Consider the following 21,985-nt stretch of genomic DNA (forward strand, 5'->3'; position numbering starts at 1 on the left):
GAAATTCCTGCTGCAGAGGCAGGAGTAGGTAAGGGCCCACCTGCCCCTTCTTTCTTGGGTCTTCTAAGGGAATCCCAACCTTTGTCCACAGAATGCCAGTGCCAGAGCAGAGACAGTGATGCCTCAAGCCTCCATCCCACACCCGGTCTCCTACGATCCCGGGAAGTCACCTGCCCAGGTGGCCCACGGCATCTGAAATGGGGGGAGACGGGGCGCTATTCCAGTGACGGTTCCTCCACCCCATCTTCCTGCAGCCTCTGCAGCCCACAGCAGGTTCAGGCAAAGGAAAACTAATGCTGGACTGACAGCCCGAGGGCCCAGCAGAGTCTGGCTGAAGCGGGTCCTCACTCCGCTCCAGAGGAATCAGGAGTCTACACTCACTGTGCACAACTTGAGCAGCTGGTTTAAACCAAGCAGCTCAAGAACCAAAGAGAAAAGCGATCAGACCCCCCATGCAAGCCAGCAGGATGGCCAGGCGGGCTGACGCGAGTACATTCGGTCACGCCGGCTTGTCTGAAACACCTCCCCTCGGGTACACGCACCACCAGCACTTTATTCCAGCACGTACTGAAACCGAGAGCACAACTCAGTCTCTCCGAAGGCGGCAACTTGAGCTCAACCCCTCTGTGCTCCTGACAAGCTCACCCCTTGTTGGTGAGGGGTGACGGCGAGAAGCTGGAGCCTGGATGGGCAGGCGGCCAGCCACCCGCTCCAGCTGCACTCGAGGGGCTCTGAGGGCAGATACACGTGCTTAAGTCAGACTGACCTACACAGTTGTCAACACTTGACAGGAGATTTGGGTGGGTGTGGGGCCCCGAGTGCTCTCCCCATCCTTTATTCGCTGGCCATCTGAGCCTGTTAGAATCTTCTCCGACAGAAGCCTAAAGAACTCTCGTGGACACACTGATCCGACATTGGCTAGCATCTCACGTCCTCCCACAGGTCTGCGGGGCCAGCAGAGGATGGCGGTCACCGTCCCGTCTACGGAGGGGACCCAGACACACCACTGGCCCATCCAAGGGTCACAGAGCCAGCCAGCGGCGGTGCTGGGCTGCCACCCAGCATCCCTCACTCCTGTCTTCAGCCAGGTCCTGACGCAGGACCCATGGGTGACAGGCTCCACAGGCAGACCTAAGGACAAGCTGTGTGCCCACCTGTACGCAGGTGCCAGCTTGGACAATGTTTGTACCCGACAGCCCTAGGCCCGGGCCTTGGAGTGACGGCTTGTGTTCTCACATTAGAAAGGAAAACGGAAAGAGAAAGATTATTCCGGCCAAGTGCCCAAGTGAGCACACAGAGAAGGCTGGCAGCATGCTGAAGTCAGGCTCGGGCTGCCTGGGCTCAAACCTGGCTCTGCCGACTTGCCGCTGAGCTGCTCCAGGCTGGGTTTAGTCCCCATCTGCAAAGAGGAAGTGATCCCTCCTGGGGCAGGGAGAGGAGCCTTATCAGCCCACAGCCCAGATCATGGCCAAGTGACATAAAGCAGTGAGAGGGAGGAGGGGGACTTGGGAGCAGGGACAGCTTCACTGAGACATGCAAGGACAGCCTCCTGTTGCCGCAGAAAGCTCTTACCTCCCTCCTCCTTCCTCTCCTGGGTGCAAAGCAGGATGTTCAGTTATCTGACTCATCCCACCGTACCTCTACCTGCACTTAGAAAACACTGACATTGAACACAGCCTTCGACAAAGCCCCCACCACCTGCCAACCAGGCGGCAGCCACAGGAGACGGCCACAAGAACCGCTGCAAAAAGAGCTCCGAGCTGCACGCCCCGTGGGGCACAGAAGGCCTTGCTGGGCTTCCCATGCAGCCGCCTGGCCCTGCTCAGGGGCCCTGGGGGCAGACCGGAGTCTGTTTCACCGCCGGCAGGGCATGCACCCCTGCAGAGCCCTTCCATAGCCGAGCCACGATCTGCACTGCAGATGCTGCCCACCGCCCGAGGGCTACCCTGTGGGGACCTGCTGAGGAAGTGGCATCATCCTTTCCAGCCACACCCTGCCCGCGGTTTATGAATCACTGGGCTCAGTCATTGAAGTAAACAGCGGTCCCCATGGAGCCACTTTAAGGACATTCTCTCATTAATCCTTGATGAGATAGGACAGGGAACTGCTCTGGACCCGTGGGCAGCTATGCAGTTAAGTTCATGGATAAACGCACTGTATCGATACCCCCATACCCACCTTGCAGACGGGAAAAATGAGGCTTGGGTTCAGACCCTTGCCCAACCAGGGAGCAGGGGCAGAGCTAAGACACCCTGCTAAGGTGTCGGGACAGGTGTCTTCTACAGGCAAAGCATCTAACTCTCCTCATCACGTGTCATTCCAGCTGTGACCCCGCCCTCATCATCTCACCGGAGACGAAGCCGGGTGTCCCTGGAAGCTCACCAGCTCCACCACCTGGGCGGCTCAAGTTGGCAGAACCAGAGACAACCCTGGGCTACCCCTTTCTAACAAAGCCCCTCCAGGCCAGGATGCTCACCTGGTCACAGGGCAGAGAGGTGCCCTCCCTGCCCTCCCCGCAACCCCAGAAACACACACATCTCCCAGGGCGGGTCCCTCTCTGTTGGAAGCAGCCCTGCTGACCCGAGCGCAGGGCCACGTGGGCAGGCGGCTAGTGTGCTGTCCCACCGTCATGTGAAGTTCCCCTGCAAACTTCTGTCTACACATCACAGCATCAATGGCACGCGCCCGCAAGCCTGAGGGTCTAGGCTGCCAGTGTCATATGCAAACTCCCCCCAAGAGGGGACGTCCACTTACGCCAATTGTAAACTTGAACTTGAACGGTGGCCCCTCAAAGAACGCGGCACAGTTATCGTCACTGCCTGTGGCCAGCCGGTACGGTCGGCTCTGCTTGATGTCCACGCTGTTGATGACTTTGTTGTGTCCCGTGATCTCGCCCACGGAAGAGCCACTGTCCCACAGGAAGACGGCTCCAAACCTTTACCCGAAGAGAGGAGTCACAAGAAGAAAACAATCAACCCTGGGGACGGTCGATGAGAGGTGGGCAGCTATGTGCCAGTGCTCAGAGGGGGGTGGGGGGGCGCTCGTGGCCGCGCTTCACGCACACGTGCTGAAGGAGCAAACGCTGGAGGCACGGTGGCTTCAGCTCCGTGTGCTGTTTGTCAAAGATTCCGAGACCAAGTGCCTTGGGGAAGGGACCGGAGGTCTGCGTCTATATGGTCCAGGCCAACAAGTCTCCCATGTGGAAGGTCCCTTAAAAACATCTGCCGGGGAACAGCTCTGTGGCTTATCCGTTTCCTAACGGTTGTTTTGGGTGGGACCAAGGTAGTTAGCAGCTACCATCCCCTACCAGAAGGAGATGGTGCCTTGCTCTCAGCTGGCATCCGATGCAAACATACCGTGGGGGTTACTCGGTGTTCGAATGAAAACTGAATTGTTAAGACCAATTGGATGACCTGAAAAACTACGGCAGAACGAACACCTGCCAGAACACACATTAAAAATAGCCTCTGAGTAAGAGAAACTGCCAAGTCCGAGTGCCTGAAGCTGCCGTGGTGCCCTGGAGGGAACCCTGCACTGCGGCACTGACCCTGCTGGTCACCGGACCCGCGGGCAGCAGCCACTGATGGCCACCTACCCCACCTCCACTGGCCCCCCTTCCTTCGTAAGGTCACTTCAGTGATATGCCCAGCTCCCCTGCAGCCAGGTGCGGCTGTGTGGTATGCCGGGAGGGACCCGTCCCCTTTCCTGCTGCCTGGACTATGGGCACGACAGCTGGTGTTCCAGGGGGTGAGGGGCCCCGCCCCATGGGGCCTCAACACACACTAGGCCAAGCTGGCGCAGAGGTCACTGCTCCCCTCCCAGCAGGGGCGCCCACAAAGAAAGCCAAGACACACGGGCAGGGAGGGGCCGAGGCCAGAGACTCACTTCTCCCTTCCTTCCCCGACCACTGCGATCCTCTTACTGTCTTCTGTCCAAGCAATGTCCTTGATCTTCCCAGCGAAAGGCTGATACTCATACTTTAAGAGGTGCTCCTTCTGCGTGGTATCCCAGATCCTGAGCTTTCCAGATACATCTGTGGACACAAAGGGTGGCGAGAGCGATGTTCATCCCTGGTCTGGCGGTGTGGGCACAAGGCACGTCCATGCAGCACGGCCCAGGGGCTCATAGGCTTGCTGCAGCGGCCCAAGGCCGCGTTTCAAGTGAGCAAAACGTGCCACTGCTCCATCAGAGCCTGTGGCCTCCGTGAGGCCCACTACTGGGTCTCTGCAGTTCACCAGCCATCCCCTGGATGACAAGCCCTGTGTGGGCACCAGAAAGCTAGGCCACACGGAGGCCTAGCCGTCAGGCAGCAGTCTGGTTCTGATTCTAGTCTCTGATTCTAGTCTTGCAGGGGGATCTAAATGGCATATGGGCCCTGGGCAGCTTTCTGAACACTCGGGACTCAAGTTCTTCATTTGCAAAAATGTGACAAGACTAGCAACAGCCGCCTCTCCCGCGCAGCGGCTGTGCCAGCAAGGAGCAGCGCTGTGTGCAGCTGGTGCACACCGTGACTTCCACGCGGCCCCCGCCTGGGCTCCCCTCCAGCTCCTCACCCCACCCCTGCGTCTACGGCGTGTACGGCGAGGCACACCCCACAGCCCAGATGAGCGAGGTGAGAGCAGGATTCCTGCGGGAGGCACGCAGGTGGGTGCTGGAAGGCGAAGTGGTACTACAGACAGAACGCGAAGCCACGCCTCTCCTTGGGGATTAGTAATACAGTGACAGCGCCGTGAGGGGGAGGGAGAGGCACACCCCTCCCTTCCCGGCAGGATCCTGTCACCAAGATCTGAGACCAATTCCGACACAGCCCTTTCCAAAGAGCACTGAGCTCCCAAATCAGCATGAAGATGGAGGATTTTACACTAAGTCCTCAGGCCCACATTGGGGCCGGGGGGGTGGGGGGGTGCTCCCACCAGGTAGGCTCCCAGGGATTCCCAGGGTCCCCAGGCCCCTTTAGCACTTAACACAGACCCTCCAGCTGTTCTGTGAGCCCAGCTTCTGTCCTCCCGTTCGGGCCTCAGAACTGAAGGAGACGGAGGCTGCACGGGGCTCCAAGGGTGTCAAACAACACATCACACCTACAACTGCACTGACCAGAGGGGAAGGACAGGGCCACCTCGGGGGGCTGCTGAGAGGCTGAAACAAGTCAGCACGTGTAGTCTTGGACGAGCGCTGGATACACTGGAGGTGCTCGCCACAAGCTGGTCACCACTCACCAGCGAATGAACTAAGGATCTGCAGGAGGCCACCGGAGACCCTGCCTCACGGGCAAGCACCCGGGCCCACAGTCTGCGGGGCAGACGAGGGCAGACTCACGGCCACGTGAAGAGCACAACCTGAGGGGCCCCAGGGACCCTCGGCCTCTCTGGGGGAGGTCCAGGAAGGCTGCCTGGCTGAGGGGAGTTCCAAAGATGACCTGGAACTAATTCCTGGTTGGCTGGGCTCAGGCCTGTCTAGGGGGCTCTAGAGTCCTGCACAATCAGCGTCTACAGCTCAGGCTCACCGTGTCCCATCCTCTCGGGCGGAATGGCGCCGGCTTGCCAGCCTCCCCTGGGCTCTGCCAGCCACTGCCCGCTCCCGGGGGTGGGGTTGGGGGTGGGCCTCCTCCCCGGGCCCGGCGGAGTCGTGTTTCCCACGGCCTCCCCACCAGGCCCTCCACTGGGCCCTGCTTGTCCATTTAACCCTTCTTTTGGTTCACCTGAGGCGAGCTGACGATGTCACGTTACTTTCAGGTGTACAACCCAGTGACCCGACAAGTCGACAGGTTACGCCACGTGCAGCACAGGGGAAACCACCATCTGTCCTGGCGTTACTATGACGATGTCTGCGACTGCGTTCCCTGTGCTGCATCCTGCATTCCCACCACTCGCTCATTCCACACCCAGGAGCCTGCATCTCCCAACCCCCCCACCCCCTCACGCCCCGCCCCCGCCCCTCGGGCAACCATCCTGGGTTCTCTGTGTTTATAGTCTGATTCTGCTTTTGTTTATTCTTTTTTTCCCTTAGATTCCACTCTAAGTGGAGTCATATGGTCTTTGTCTTTCTCAGTCTATTTTACTCACTATAATACCCTCTAGGGCCTCCTGTGGTGTCTCAGATGGAACGACCTCATCCTTTTTTACGCCCGTGTCACGATTCCAACATACATATATGCCACATTTTCCGTATCCGTTTGTCCATTAAGGGACATTTAGGTTGCTTCCATACATTTAATTCCTTTTTTGGAAGCAGCTGGGGCTGCTCCAGAAAGAGACAGGGGGGCTTGGAGACCAGGCGCTCGGGCCCCACTGACGAGGGCAGCCCCTGGGCAGTCACGAGATCCTGACCAATTGCCCATGGTGCCAAGCCCCGTGCTGGGTGCCGGGGGCACAACAAAGATACCTGCCCGGGGACAGAGAACACCTGCAAGAGGTCAGAACTGATGGGGAAAGAGTTCCTTCTGTCCCCTCCTGGGAAGGCATCTCCACCGCACCAAGAGGATCAGTCTTGTTGAGCCTGCCCCCTCTCCCCGGCAGCTTGCAACATGGGGGACCACAGGGAGCAGGGAGTGAGGTGGGCCTTCCGGTGCCCACGGAGGCCTCTGCTCGCCAGCTTCGCAGCCTGGCCTCTCTACCTATGTTCCTCACCTGAGCAACCCTTCTCTCCTCCCCTCTGGGCATGCGGCCCCTCTCCTAGGAAGCCTGCCACTCTGCGGCCTGGGTGCATTGCTCTGAGGGCAGCCTGGGATTCACAGCCCTAGTGGGTGCTCAAGGGACGGAGTATGGGGCATAGACCACTAGCATTAAAGTTACCCAAGAAGACATGGCTACAAAAAGGGAACTGGGTTTGCCCTGGAAATGGCTCTGAACAAGAGAACATGGCACCGTGAGCCATGTCAACCCAAGGGCAGAGACTGACCATTTTGTCTAGGGCTGAGGGTCCAGCCCCTGGCATGGGCTCCTTACACAGTAGGCCTTCTGGAAGGTTCAATCATTCAGCAGACATAGACCGTTCAGACTCATAGGAATCTGAAGGTCCCACAGAGGGCTGGAAACCCATGTGGGAGCAAGCCACAGGTCTCCTGAGGTACTGGGACTCCCGCCCTAACCCGGGGAACGCCAGGTACCAAGTAACCCACTTAGGCGGAGAGCACAGCCCTTTCTCAGCCTCCGTCCTCCTCACTGCAAACCCTGTACAACCACGCTATTTTTAGCCCAGGACCTAATCTCTGCAGTGAGGGTTTCCTTCTCTTCGTTCAAGGGACCAGAACGCTAGAAAGTAAACGTGATCTCCGCCCAAGAGCGCCTGGATCTGCGTGCAGCCCACACCTCCCTCCGTTCCTCCACCAGACCAGGGCGCCTCTGCGAGAGAAGCAGGTCAAACTGACCCTTTACTTAGGTGACTGTCCTTTGCAATGGTCTCTGTGCCAGGCTTCCTCACTGATTCGGCATGAGGATCTGAAGCCAGCTTGCTGGCTGGTGAAGCACCCGGCCCTGGGGCCCTGGGGCCTGGGAGCGCAGGCCTGGGCTCCCACGTGACTCAGCAGCCGCGCCTGCAGCTCCATGTGCCAAGGAGGCGGCGGGGCCCTTGCCAACCACACTTCTCTCTCTCGAAGACATCATTTTAAAAGGCACCAGGGCCACATCTTGGGGCTTTCAAGGAAAAGGTATTTTGCTGGCAAGCAGGGTCAGCCAAAAAATAAATTAAAAAAAAATTACACGGCTAAAATAAACCAAGGCATATAAATTAGAGCGAGTTTTACAGATAGAGTAGGAGTGAGTCTCAACAGCAACCTCGTTAAGTACCCACGTTGGGCCAGACTCCCAGCCAAGCTCCTCACACACAGCCCCGACTGCCGGCTGTAGCCATCAGCCACCCGGCTTGCTCTCTGGCAGGTCCCGGGTCTAGGGGCAGACACTTCAGTCACCTGCTACCAGGTGGCCACCAGCGCAAGACGGTCCTAGGAATTTCACACACATTGCTGCTCTGGCTTCCCGGAGAGAAAATAAAGGCCCAGGAAGGTAAATTATTCCAGGCAGACTGCACAGTAAGAGACGAACCCTCCAGAGACAGGTCCCGACATGCCTCCCAGGGAGGGGCAGAAGGCAGCGCAGAGCAGTCGTGGGGGTGTGTGGCCCCCCGCGCTCCTCTCCTGGCCGGTCAGTTCTTCTGGGAATTCGCTCCTCTCTGCGGCTCTCTGGGGAGGCTGACACTGCCCAGGCCCACACCAGCTCACTTGCTTGGCTCTCCCTGAGGCCGCAGACAGGGCTGGGCACCGGCAAAGCAGCCAGTCAGTGCCTGCTGAGCGTGCGAATGGACGAATGAGTAAACGGGGGGCGCGGGTAAGCCAGGCTAACTTCTATGCCTCCCCTTCTCATTTGCACACGGCAGAAGATCTACCTCAAAGAACTGGGTGAACAAAGCATCCACCGTGGTAAAGATCTTTCTGTCCCTCCTGCCCGCCAGCCTCCCACAGAGCCACACAAAAGCCTGGCTGGAGAGAGCAAAGACCCAGACCAGAGTGGAATGGAGCACCTGCCTGAGGCCCGCATTGACAGGGACTGGGAAAGGAGCAGCTAATGAATAAAGGTGACACAAGACAAAGCTGCAGTTCAGAACACACACGCACACACACAAATGAGCTCCCAAACATCATGATACAGCTACCCGAAAAGGCCTCTGGCTAACCTCACACGAGCATTTCTGCTGACCTCTGAGCTGGAACCAGCTGGAACACTGCCAACTGCAAAGTTCTGCAATGGGGCTTTTTGGTGGCTTGTACTTTCCTCATCAGCCCCAAATGAAACTAATCACACTGGCTCCACCTGCCGCACCCCCTCCCTTTCTTCCCCCCCCACCCCTGCTCCTCCTCCCTCCCTCTCCACCTCCCACCATCCTACAGCCAGGAGTCCCATCTGGCCTGGGGAACTCCTGGGCCACGCCACACGCATCCACAAGCCATGCGCGCGCACAGGTACCTCCAGAGGCGATGTAGAACCCGCTGGGCGCGTACTTGGCCACCACCACCTGATGGGCATGCTCCGTGTAGATGTCAGCAAGGGCTGGGTTCTGCAGGGAGGAGACCAGAATGAACACAAGGAAGGCAGTCAACCGCTTTCCACTCTCCTGATGAGTGGATCTGGGGGCTAAAAATAACACACGTACTACACATTCATGTCAAAACCTCCATAAAGAAAAATCCCAGCAGTACGACTACCTGCCCACACGCCCACTGCCTGCCTGCCTATTATCTTCGGCTGATAGAACTGGGTAGTTTTAACTCTTCCTCTTTAGCTGACAGCTGCGGAACTTGGGATGACTGTCTTTCTTTTGCTTTTCCGCACAAATACGTATTTGTAAAATACACACTCAAAACAGAAGTTTCACCGAAACAAGTGTACCATCCTACCTTTCTTTGTGGGGTGCATCCCGTTGCAGCTGCTTCCCGGAGTCCCCTACGTGCTGGTCTCCCTGTTCAGAAGCAACTCTACCCCGGCTGCCAAGCAGTGTGTGGCCTGAAACAGCGCCCTGGCTCTGAGCTCCGGCAGCACAGCGGGGTTCGGAGCTGGGAGCCTCCCCCTGCCACAACCTTCGCTGGAAAATGTGGACTTCCTATTCGCATCGTAGCCCAGATGGAAGGCTGGCTGGCCTCACAGCAAGAACAGGGCTGGCATCTGGGACTAGAAGCACCTCCACTACTCGGCAACGTTTTAATGTCTTATTTACTAAAAGTAGATGGCGGTGCCTCCACTTTCACACACACTTGAGCGGCCTCAGCACACCTGAAACACACATACTGAGATGCTCTCCGTTTGTCTCTACAGCTGGGCTTTCTTTCAGGAGGGAGTCAAGACTCGGTCATCAATTCCCGCTGTTGGCTTTCTATGAACCACGCGCTCTTGAAAGAGGCCGCCTCCCACAGGCTGGAGGCTGAGGACACATCAAATCCCAGTGTGGACACCCTGTTTTCTAGAGGCGGCTGCTGCAGGCACATCTAGCCTGACCCCCGACTCCCCCCACCTCTCCCCAACCTGACCACAAGATGAGAGGCCTGCACTTTCCTCCACAGGAGCCCCACAGCCCTCATTCTACCAGACTGAGACCAGAGAGGCTGACCCTGAAGTCCAGCGCTGCCCGCCACCAGCCACCTTCTGGCATTCCTGGTAGCCCCATGTCTCTGAGAATGCTGCTGCCCTGGCCAGGACCACCCTCCTGCCCGCTGACACCTACTCATGCGGCCTAACTGCAGAGCCGCCTCCTGCGAAGGCCTCTCTCTGTCCCCTGAAGCATCTCACATGTCCCTGAGGTACCCAGGACACATGAAACAGGTATCCCCTGCTTTTCCCCAGTTTGCACTGTGCCACCTTGCTTTTCCAAAAGACCTCCATTAGTACCTGTTTTCACCAACCGAAACAAAGCCACGCAGGATCTTCACTTTCATGAAAAAAGGAAAAAAGCCAAAATAGCATTCAGCACCGGTTTTGCGGCAGGATGAGCCGGTCTGGGGTAGCAGGCACCCCAGAGCAGCGAGTGGTGCCCCCCCAGCTCCTTCCCTGGAAGCCACAAGCGGCCAGAGCTCCAAGCTGTGTCTGGGAGCATCTGGGCTTTATTTCCATTTATTTCGTGCATCTGTTAGCAAGATGTGTTCTAAGGCATCAGAAGAGCCAGGACAGGTGATTTTTGGGAGGTCTAGGAACACTCAACACTCTTCTTCATATAAAGTGATGGTAAATGCATCTTTGCTTTAGGCCATTTGGCTCACGTAAGGTTTCACAGAACACTCTGGTTTGGGTTGTGGGGAAACCTGGAATCCCAAACCTTCTTGTCATCTCTTCCTATTAGTTTTTCTGCAACCTGCTTCAAGTGTATTTCTCTCTTCAACCATCACAGCAGTTCACAAATAGGTGTGCAATAAATGGGTTTTTTTTGGGGGGGGGGGGGGGAGTATACAAAGTCCTTTTCACCCCTAAGACTTAACACTCAGCATTATGTGATGTAGTGGGCACTTAATATACGTGTTTCATAAATTAATCCATCTCGGAATAAACATTTGCTAAAGAAATTAGAAAGGTATCAGGTACTCAGAGAGGACAACATGAACGGCAAACAGGCACGTGCAAAGGTGCTCAATGTCATCGAAACTACAACAAGATACCACATTACCCACCAGACTCAGCAAGATTAAAAGACCAGTGTCACCAAATGCTGGCAAAGATGGGGGCGCAGGGTACCAGAATATGCACGTATTGCTGGCGGGAATGCAAAACGATGCAGCTGGAAAAGTTTGGCTGGCTGGTTGGCTGTTCATGAAGTTAAGCATACACTTACCACACACAAAACCTGCGGTCCCGCCCCTAGGTGTTTACCCGAGAAACAAATCACACATCCACAAAAGACACGTGCATGATGGTTCACAGTTGCCTTACTCGTTAACAGCCCCAAACTGGCAACGCTGGGTTGCAGGACTCCTTTTTTATGACATTCTAGGAAAGGCAAACCTAAAGGGACCGAAAGCAAATCGGTCCTTGCAGGGTGTTAGGTGTGGAGGGAGCGGCATGGGGTTAAGAGAGCACTTCTGGAAATGTTGGGAAGGTTCTGTGTCAGGACTGCAGTGGCGGTTATGGGACTGTGTATAACTGTCACGTTGTGTAGCAGATAAATCTTGCTGTATCTAAATTGTGCCTCAATAAAAATTAAATGCCTGATATCCGTTTAACATCTGCCTAATCCAACCCATTCCAGCCCAGATTACTGCTTCTTACCCTAACACCCTAACATGGACCGGACCCCTCGCAAAGAAGCTGGCCAGAAGCAATCCGTGGACAGGCCACCCTGAGATCCTCTTCTGGTGTCTGTTTCAAGGCTGACTGAGGGGGCTTACACCCCACACAGGGGGCACCACCAGCCCATTTTACAGATGAGAAACCCAACCCATGGGCAACTGACCGCCCAAGCTGGCACTCAGCCCCCCTGGGCTCTGCCTTTAAAAGGGTGGGCTCCAAGGGGCCCAGGGCAGGGATGCGAGATGAGTAGGCACTGGCCCTGGGAGAAGTTCCACCCCTAAACATTCCTCCCCCAAAATAAGGTGGCAAGTGCAGCGGGTGTGAACACCCAAGGCAGGGGCAGCACCAGAATTCTGGGCTGCATGAGACATCTCTCTTGTCTGCACTGCAAATACAACTGAGCCAGCGAGGGAGGGGGCCAGACTCTCCAAGATGAACATAATGACTTCATCTGAGTCCATGGCAAGCTCCCCACCTCGGCTCAGCACACACAGGGAGGCTGGCTACTAGAGGTAGAAACAACAGCTCCCCTGTTCCCGCTGTCATCCTGCCAGGTCAGGCTCATTCCAGGTCAGCTAAGGCCACAAGGCACCAGGACTTGGACCCAACACCCTCTCCCCCGTCTCACAGGGGGCGGCAGCTCCCCTCCCTTGTCCTCCCTCTCCTGCTGCCTCAGGCAAGGAGAAGAGGACTTGGGTGAGTAATTTATTTGGGGCAGGGCTAGGGAACAGGGAAAATGAGCCAGTGAAGGGAAGAAAGCCAATTCCGGGCGTACCAAGGAATATTCCTGCTGTGCCAGGGGCTCCCCCTCCCTGGGGGCCTTGGGAGATGGTTCAGGACAGGTCTAATCCCACTGCCTGCCCTCCCAGGCCAAAGGAGCTGCTCCCTGGGCTGGTGCCCTTACCTGGCCAAGGCCCCTTCACTTGGTGAGGGGAGGGAGAGCTAGAACAGGAGCACTCTCTCCCCCCACCACCCACCGCTCAGGGCCGGCAGTGGGCACTCAGCAACATTGCTGAGGGGCAGAGCTCAGGGCTGGTGAGACCCTGGCATAAGCCCCGGAAGGCTACCCTCACACCTGGGAGGTCAGGGAGCCTCACAGAAGACGTGAAGACACAGAGTCACAGATGTGAGGAAAGACTTGGGCACGGCTGGCCTACCATGTGCCCTGCAGACCCTACAGACGCCTGCGGGGACAACAAGGTGGGGGCTAGATTACAGGAGGCCCCTCAGCCCGACCCGAGGAGGCCCCCTCTCCTGTGGACTACATACAGTTCCGGCCCCCCACCTGCACAGAGGCCGGTCTTCAGGACCAGACCTTCTTCTGCCAAGCCTGTCAAACAGGAAATGAACCCCGACCCCCCCCCCCCCGCCACCTTCCCAATCCGCACCCTGCCACGGAGACTCCCTACATCAACGAAGGGAGGATTCCTGAAACCGCTTCATCCGGACAGTGTCTAACTGAGCCGCCGGCTCCCCAAAGCTCTTTCAGGTCCTATGTCGTCTCAGGCTCGGAGGTCACCACACCAGCCACAGCGAGGTTAGTGACTGGCCCAGGTCACAGGGCGTGGCAGCTCTGACCTCAGCTGCTGAGCCACGGTGAGCCCTGCGGACACATCAGGAGGTCGGGAAGGCCTCCCCCACCAACCAGTGTAGAAGCTGTTGGACACGGCACATCGAGAGGGGCCTCCGTGCTCTCCTGGAAGAGCTGATGGCCCCTGGAGCCTCCAGAGAAAGCCTGGGCTCCTCCAAACTCGGACCAGGCCAAGTGAGCGTGACCTTCCAAGAGGACTGCATTTCAGAGCACCGGCTTTCCAACTACTAGTTCCTAAAAGCAGTCACCGGTAGCTGGACCTGTGGAACCGACACAATCTGCAGGGACCTCTGTTCCGATGACTAAGGACAAACTCGAATTACTGCACAGTAGCCCGGCATGAGAGCAGCCGAACGGACATCTGTGCTTCCAGAGCGGCAGCTCGAGCCCAGAAGCCAAGCCGAGCCCCTACCACGCGGCCTCAGAAGACAGACAGAACACATAAGTATGGCTCATTTACTCCTTCCAAGAACTCCCTGCACCCACTCGGGGCCGGCCCTGGGGACCCAGCAGTGAGCGAATGTTCTGAAGGAGTACGACCTGCCACCAAAGCAGCGGCGGTGAACGCCGCCTGGCTCCAGCTTCAAGGCTCCCACTGGCCCGGAGGAACGGCACCCTAACTGGCAATCCAAAGTCCATCTTCCATGATGCCTGCTCCTTCCTCCAGGAAATCACTGAGTGACTTTCTTCCCTTTACCTGCCTCTGCCTGAACGCCTTCCCTCCTTCCTGATCCTCAACGACGTCTCCTAACTAGCTTCTACCACCCAGGCAAAGGCCACCTCCAAGAATCCTTCCCTGCTGCCCCAATGGGAAACCTCTCCCAGCCCTGAATGCCCGCTACCTGCCCCGGCCTCCCGCCCCACCCCCTCACGACTTCCTGCCTTGTACCATGTGCCACTCTTACACCCACGAGGCTTCCCACGGAGGGGACCCCGCAGAGGGCAGGGCCCGCATTGGATCCAGCGCTGCCACCTCCCAGTGGCCCAGAAGACCAAGGCTGGCTGGACCCCGAGAGCCGCTTCCAAATCATCATGCATGGATGGTCCATGCTCAGCCACGAGGCTGGACCCTTCTATTGATTTCTCTGAACCCTTCCAGGAAGGCAACCTTACACCCCACTTCACAGGGCCAAGAAACCGGGCAGAGAGAGGGTGATATGCCCAGAGCTACCCGGATGATAAGCGGTGGGGGTGGGACCCGAAGTCAGGTAAGAGCCTTTATTCCTCAACTCTATTCTCTCACCCATGGTTGGTATCACTGTTAGCCTGATTCTTTGACTCAGAGGAGCCCTTCAGCCTGGCCGATAGTGAAGCATTTCACAACTGCGTGGGGCCGTTCTGCAGTCCCGCATCGTCTGCCACTCCCTGAGCGACCGTCCCTCCTGGCTCCCAGCTCAACCCCTTCCTGATGGAGCAAATCAAGACTTAACGCAGGGACCCCTGCACACAGGACACTGGCACCTCCCTTCCTGTCCCCCTCCTTTCCCACTGTCTGCCCAGAGCCTGACCGAGCAGTCATGAGGAGAGAGCCTGGGGGAGGCTGCCGGGGGTTAGATCCCCGCACCTCCTGGGGCTCTGGTGTCCACATCTCTAAAAAGAGAGAGTCTCTAGTCAACGCAGCGGTTGTGAAGAGGAAGGCACCGTGTACGTTACAGCCCAGGCAACCCTCTAGGGATACTTGTGCATGAACTCAGCTAAATCCCACCATGACCCCATGGTGATGGGGTGGCCTTTGCCTGGGTGGTAGAAGCCAGTCTCCTTATGCTTACAGATGAGAAATCCAAACCGGATGAAGTACAGTAAGTGTCCGGCCACTGCCCAGCACAAAATGTACTCAACCAAGATGAGCTCCTTTGCCACAGGCAGTGCTCAGGGCTGCCTGCTGGACTGGCATCCGTCTGTGCTCCCTGGGGAACAGCTGAACAGAGCGGGGCGGGGCTGGGGGTGAGACTGGAGTGCCCATGTTGGGATGGTGTGTGGTGGAGAAACTGTCATTTTCTGGATAAGATCCCAGGGAGCACAGATAAAACCAGTGGGTAGAAGCTACTAACAAGCTGACCAGAGTGTGGGATCCAGGTCTTTCTATGGGGTATATCACCACCAAAGCCGGGCAGGTTCCTCCACTGAGAGTTACGAAGAGAAGCAAAAAGAGCCCTTTCCACTCCAGAGTCTACACGTCATTTGTAGTAAGTTCCTGTGGGAGATGGGGGTTGGTGGAGGCACAGTCCAAGGTCAGGACTGCACAAGGACGCAAATGGGCATCTCCAGCCATCTCAGGGTAGGGTTGACTCCCACAACCCAAGTAGAACCAGGACTACTTCTCTGCTGGCTTCAGGCATGAGGCTACCTTGTTTTCCATAACCCCGAAGGCCTTGATAGCCCTCTCTACACCTCCACGAACAGGAACCAGGTGAGAAATGTATCAAAACCACCAACCCCCCACAGGAGCCCGTAACTGTGCTGAGAGCACGCAAGTCACACTTCTTTCAACCTCTGTGCATACTTGGTTCCCTGTCTAGACTCTCCCCGTCTCTGCCTCACTCCTCTTCCTGGAAAACTCTTACTTATCCTCCAAAACCCAACTCAGATGTTCCTTCTCCAGAAACCTTCCCTGCTGCTCTGTGGCACAACTGGTTCTTCCCTCTTGTTCCCAAACCACCCAGGACATTCTTTTAAAGTGCTTGACCAGAATGTTGCCCACCAAGGGTAACATTCAATCTTGATGCTACTGATATTTTGGGTCAGAAAACTTGTAGCACAGCCCTGTGCATTGTGGGATGCTTGGCAACAGGCCTGGCCTCTACCAACTAGATAGATACCAGTAGCACGAAAATGTCTTCAGACGTTGCAAGTATCTCTCAGGGGGTGGGGCTGGGGGCAGAAACTTCTCACAACCACTGATTTGAATCTGGGGACACAGTGGTCACGGGCAGGGCTCAGCAAGACAAGCTTAGTGAACATGCGTGGGAAACATCAAGAACCAAGGATTGGTTCTATCAGCTGATAAGCACTTGCTGAGTGTGTGCACCCTGAACCTCAAATCTTAGGTACGGGACAATCTCTACCACAGATTCCACCATATTACTAGTCTGCTTCACCTTTTAATGGTTCCGGTGACCTCTGCCACAGGGCTGCCTGACCACCCACCGCTCAAGCCCCCCACACCTTCCACTCCCCCTCACACCCAGGCTCCGGCCACGGAACTCCACGACCCCTGCAGGGGACCTCTCGCCCAAGCCCGCCTCATCTGTCTGGCAGCCCCGACCCCGTAGCAAGTGCCCCACGGCACCCGTGCTTCCTCTCAGCGTCAGCCCCATCCAGTTTCCAGAGTCGGTTGTCCCCACCAGACTGCGAGCTCTGTGAGGACAGGCCCATGTGGGCTTTGGTACGAAGCAGACGCTTGATCAGCACCTGTAACAGGACTCACTGGGGCTTGAGCTATAGAAGGTGGGAGGGGCACGGCAGGTGGACTGGGATGGAAAGGAAATGCCTATCCTGGGCCCGTTACACTCAGGGAGCTGCCCCCTCCCCCCGCTGTGACTGGACACGTGACAAAGTACCCAAGAATCACTGGCCCACGAAGCAAGTCGCCACCACAAGTCACCTGGGCTCCACGCAGCTCCGTGGCCTGGTCTGAGCCTGTCTCTTCACTTCTTAAAGCTCCGACCCCCAGGCCTCTCCTGGCTCGACCTCACACATGCCGCCTGCTCACCCGTCCACGTGGTACTCCAGCACACCACTCCCTTCTGCCACCCAGAAGCTTGTGTCACTCTCGCCAAGACCACAAGCTCCATGCAGGAGGGGACTCCTCTGTGTGCCCCCTACAGGGACGGTAGCCAACCTGGACGCACAGCAGGGACTCAGAAGGCATGTGCATATGGACAGAAGGGACAATGTCAATCCTTCCCGAGCCATCTGTCCCTTCATGGACACCCCCCACCCCACGGGGGGCACGCACAGGTGGTCCTTCTGCACATGGCTGGCAGCAGATCACTCCAGGAGAAACTCAGCACTCAAGTTCAACAACCCTGAACTTCACACTGTGCTTGGAAACAGAGCATGTTGAAATGCAACAAATATGTCACTTCCTGGAATTGAATTTTATATATATAATTTTTTCAAATATATGTATTTTAGTTCTGGAATCTAGGGATTGGACTGGTTTAAAAGCAAGCTCCAAACCTGCCCTTGTAGCAAATCTGCTGGCCGCTTCTGGCAGCTTTCGAGGGGCCTCTGCTGTGCCAAAGCTGTCCTTTACAGGACGTGATGCTGGGCAGTTCAGAATCCTGAAGAGGCTCCTTCACGGTCACTGGGGGTAACTCTTCCCTGTCTCTGCAGAATCTGCAGGGGCAGTGGCAATGCCGGCCCCACGGTAATATACCAGGCTCTCCCTTTCTGGATTTTTCTTTTCTAGATGGCTGTACCACTGCATGCTTTTAATTCGGATGTGTTGGAAGAAAATAGGTAAGAAACGCTCTTTTCAACGAGCTTATGAAGTGCCACTACGCTGGGTTCAAGGAACAACTTTTAAGTCAACACAGTAAATGACACCAGTGGCTCGTAATATGGGAAGTCATATAGGTATGGACACCTGTTTGGTGTGAAAGGAGGGGGAGGCCACAAAATTTAGCTCCAGCAACCTCAAGCAGGCTGAACTTTCATTTTCAGGCAGTAAAGCCTTCCATGGCTGCCTATTATATCCATGACACAGCTTGGCTTTCAAGGCCTTTTGACCAGCGGATAAACGTACTGGGCACCTGTGCCAGGTACTCTCCTGGGTGAGGACATAGCAGTGAATGAAACAGGGGAGAACAAAGCCCCGCCTTCAAGGAGCTTCCAGTCACGGAAGACAGGCACATGCACACAGCTGTAGGACGGCCTGCCTGCTGGCTCGCTCTGTGTCAGCACTGTGGGGTGAGAAGGCCAGGGTGGGAATGCTATTAATTCCTATGTCCTGAGACAGATATGGGACATGTCTGAGAAAGATCATGGAAGCAAGGGTGCCTGGAGCTGAGGGGGGGGTGGTGCTGGGGGTGAGACTGGAGGTGACAGACTGGATAGTAAGGCTGTATCAGGCATGGTAAGGCAGAACAAAGGGGCAACAGCCACCATCTCATATTTTAACGTAACTGGTCCAGCCGTGCTCTGAGAGCATACTCGAGGCCAGCCAGTGTAAAATCGAGAGACCAGTCTGGGTTTTCTGTTTTGCAATCCAGAGAGGATGGTAGCTTGGAGAAGGATGGAAACCAGAACAGGTAGAAAAAAAAAAATGTCAGATTCTAAAGTTAGTCTGAAAGTAGTCACTAGGCTCCACTGAAGAATGAACCATGGGATGGAAGAGGGAAATCCAGTAGAAGTCCCAGATCTGGGGCCCGAACAGCTGGAGGAATGGCACTACTGTTTTGGAGGAAGAACACATGGGAAACCTGAATGTGGTCTAGACAGGCCAAGTTGAAGGCAAGCAGAACCCTGACCTGGTTCCAACTCTTCCGGGCCTCACCTCTCTCCTGAGGCTGTAATGTGACCAGACCATCTTCCTTCCTAATCCCTGAATGGTCACTGAGGGTTCATGTATTTTTTCCAGGAATGCTGTGCTCCACTAAAAATGGTGTCCATCTTTAACTGAGCACCAATGGTCCCCCAATCCAAAAAGAGCCCGAAGGGCTGATTTACATTCAGAACAGGAACACATTAGCAGCTTCCCATGCTGTCCGGGCCCTGCAGAAACTTCCAGATAGCTGGGAAAGGAAAGCAGACTCACCCTCAAGAGAGACTGGCAAACTCTGGGGTACCGGTAAAAATAAAGACCTCCGAAGAATGAGCAGAATGGGTTTCACAAGCTGGGGAATGTTTGCAAGGGGGGGGAGGGGGGCTTGTGCATAGCTGTGAACAATTCTCCATCAGAAGCAGCTCCAATGACTGGCCTTCTTCCCCTTGCCGGCCCGACCCCTCTGCAGAGCAACGGGCCCACAGGGCTGAGATGCTCTGTGCAAGAACCTCTCGTGGCACCAGACACGCGGTAGACACCTCACGTGGGGCCTCCCACCTAGAAGTACAGGGAGATTGCCACGACACGTCCAGGATCGTTAGGGGCAAACCCAAGCGCTCCCCCACCCTGGATCCGAGAATGGCTTCGTCCATTTTGTTTGCCAAACTACAAGGAGGACCTACTCTGGGCCATCTAACTTTTATTTACTCAACATCTTGGGACCTCACCCTGGACATCTCCAGATCATTACCATCGAAGTCCCTGGTGAGGTTTCCCTCAGTTCTGAGCGAGGCCAGATCAGCTTTCCAGGAATCCGTGTGACTAGCACGATAGTGCTTAGCACCTTCAGTGAACATTCACACCCGCCCACCCCTTCATTTGAGGTGCCCAGCATTCTGGGGCAGGGCTGAACTGCCACACGGAGCTCGGTCCTTCAGCAAAGGAACGACAGTGACTGGCTGTCTTACCCAGAGACGAGGGGAGACCCAGCAGCACCTCGGACCATGCAGAGCCCTCTCCTTTTACAGGCAAGGAAAGCGAGGCCCCCAGAGCCCCTTTACTCCCTCAGCCAGTTGTGAGGTCCCCGAGGGCAAGTGCATCTGATCAGCAACAATCCGAACCCACTAGGGGTAATCACTCGCAACAGATGTGAAGCTAAGCTGACATCCCTTGGGAGCATGACCAATCAAAATCATCCGCCTACATACTGTGCACAAGGCCCAACTCCAAGCACAGTGCAGGAGAACCCCTCCCCCCACAAATGGTTGTGCTGGCACTTCCACCTTCCACCCCCCATACCCTCACTCGCGCTGAAGAAGGGAGGAGAAAGATTTCAGTGTGCAATCCCAGCAGCAAGGAGACCAACAAGCAGACTCGGTCATTTCAGTAATTACAGAGGAGTAACAGGAATTTGCGAGGATTTCCCACGAAATTGGCTCAAAAAGCATTCTCAGCCTGGGTACAGTATGTCTGTCTAAATGATTCATGGGAATAAACTGGTTCCTGATTTTGCACTGGGGCTCACACCAGGCTGGAGGGCAGAGGCCTGAGCATGAGTCCTGGCTCTGCCACACCGAGACCCTGGGTGTTAACAGCGATCATACATAAGTGCAATTTACCAAGTGCTGGGTGTGTGCCAGCCATGCTGGGCTGGAGGGACGCATCATCTCATTCAGCGGGCACAGGCAGTCAGGGGAAGTGGGGGGGAAGGGAGCCTCATCTCATCATCCCCTCCATTTTACAGATGAGGACACTGGGATTCAGAGGCCCAAAACACCAACCGCCCCAAGGGCAAGCAGCAGCTGACCGGGTGTGTCTGATCCCCCTAATCCGGACCCCTTATACTTAAGGTCTGAACTAATCCAAGCCTCAGTTTCCCCGGGAAGAGAAAGAAGAGGGCCTAGATAAGGCTGAAACAGCCTCCTAGGCTTCCGAGGTGTGGTCCCAAGGCTGAGGGGGCGTGGCGTCCTCACCCTCCCCAAGCCGCTGGGCGGGAGAAGAGGGGGGTAGAGGGGAAGGAGAATTAACCTGGCAGTTGCACCCAGGGTCTGAACCCGCGCCTGTGGGGTAGGTGGGAACGGGGTACTCACGTCGATGTTCCTTAGAATGACGCACTTTCCATTGGTGTAAAGAAAATTGTTGCCCTTGGGGTCGCCGCCGATGATTTTGGAGACGCCCCTCTCCACCTGGGGGAGGCTGGCGAACACCTTCTCTGCGGAGACACAAACCAAACGGGGCGCGTTAGTGGCAGCTCCCACCTCGGCCCCCGGCCGGGCTGAGGACTGGGGGCAGGGAGCGGACGAGAGAGGGGCCCTGGACCGGTCTCAGCCGGTCACCTGTTGCCTCCACCGGGAGGGGCGGCCGCCACTTTGAAGGAGCGCAGGGGCCCGCGCGACTTCCTGGTCCGCGCTCCCGACCAGGCCCTTCAGGGACGCGGGGGCTCCCACGAGCCCAGCCCGCAGTACCAACTTTGGGGCACCCCCCCCGGGCCGGGGATCGCCGCCGGGCGTCCCGAGGGCGGCGGGGGGTTTGCCGGCCCGCGCCCTCCCCCATCCCCCGCGGCCGGAGACCCCGCCGGGCCGCCCGCGCCCCGCAGACGACCGAGGGGGCCCGGCAGCGTGGGCGCCCACCGCCGGGGTCACCGGACCGCGGCACTTACTGATCTCGTACGGCATCCTCGCCCACTTGTTACCGCGCCGCGCTCGCCGAGAGCCTCCGGGGCCGCCCGCGCCGCGTAGCAGACTGGCCGAGGCCGGTCCGGGGACAGGGGGCCGAAAGGCGGCGCCGGGCGTGCCGGGCGCGGAGGGGGCGGTCCGAGGCCGGGGCTCCGAGGCCGGCTCGCGCCCTGCCCTGCGCGCTGCCGCTGCGGACGCGCCGAACCCGGAAGCGCGGCCCCGCGCGCGGCTCGCCCCCAGCTTTGACCATATATAGTCAAGCGCTCGGCTCGGCTGCTGCAGCCCGCGTGAGCCTGCGCGGACCGGGCCGCCCCTCCCCCCGCGCGGGCCCCGCCCCTGTCGCCCCGCCCCGGAAGTGACGTTACACGGCCCCATAAAAATGTGGCGCGGGGGGCCACCTTCGGTGTCAGACTGTTTCTGGTCGCGGTTGCGGGACGGCAGCTGACTTCGCGGAGGGAAGGGTGGGCGG

At 57.1% G+C, this 21,985-nt stretch overlaps 1 protein-coding gene across 2 annotated transcripts in view; it reads right to left on the reverse strand.

Moving 5' to 3' along the window:
* Window positions 1-21,660, reverse strand: part of WDR1 (WD repeat domain 1) — a 42,095-nt gene extending 20,435 nt beyond the window's left edge. The window contains exons 1-5 of one of the 2 annotated variants that reach the window (XM_057309642.1): window positions 21,501-21,618; window positions 20,932-21,053; window positions 8,958-9,048; window positions 3,886-4,033; window positions 2,755-2,935 (exon numbers count right to left, since the gene is read on the reverse strand). In XM_057309642.1, coding sequence (XP_057165625.1) covers window positions 2,755-2,935; window positions 3,886-4,033; window positions 8,958-9,048; window positions 20,932-21,053; window positions 21,501-21,516 — 558 coding nt within the window. In that variant the 5' untranslated portion in view covers window positions 21,517-21,618. Of the gene's footprint in view, window positions 1-2,754; window positions 2,936-3,885; window positions 4,034-8,957; window positions 9,049-20,931; window positions 21,054-21,500 lie in introns of both variants that reach the window. The other variant, XM_057309643.1, reaches the window with a different exon arrangement.
* Between the last annotated feature and the right edge of the window lie 325 nt (window positions 21,661-21,985).

Source organism: Ursus arctos, unplaced genomic scaffold (assembly GCF_023065955.2).
Source record: "Ursus arctos isolate Adak ecotype North America unplaced genomic scaffold, UrsArc2.0 scaffold_9, whole genome shotgun sequence".
In the NCBI taxonomy this organism is placed as follows: Eukaryota; Metazoa; Chordata; class Mammalia; order Carnivora; family Ursidae; genus Ursus; species Ursus arctos.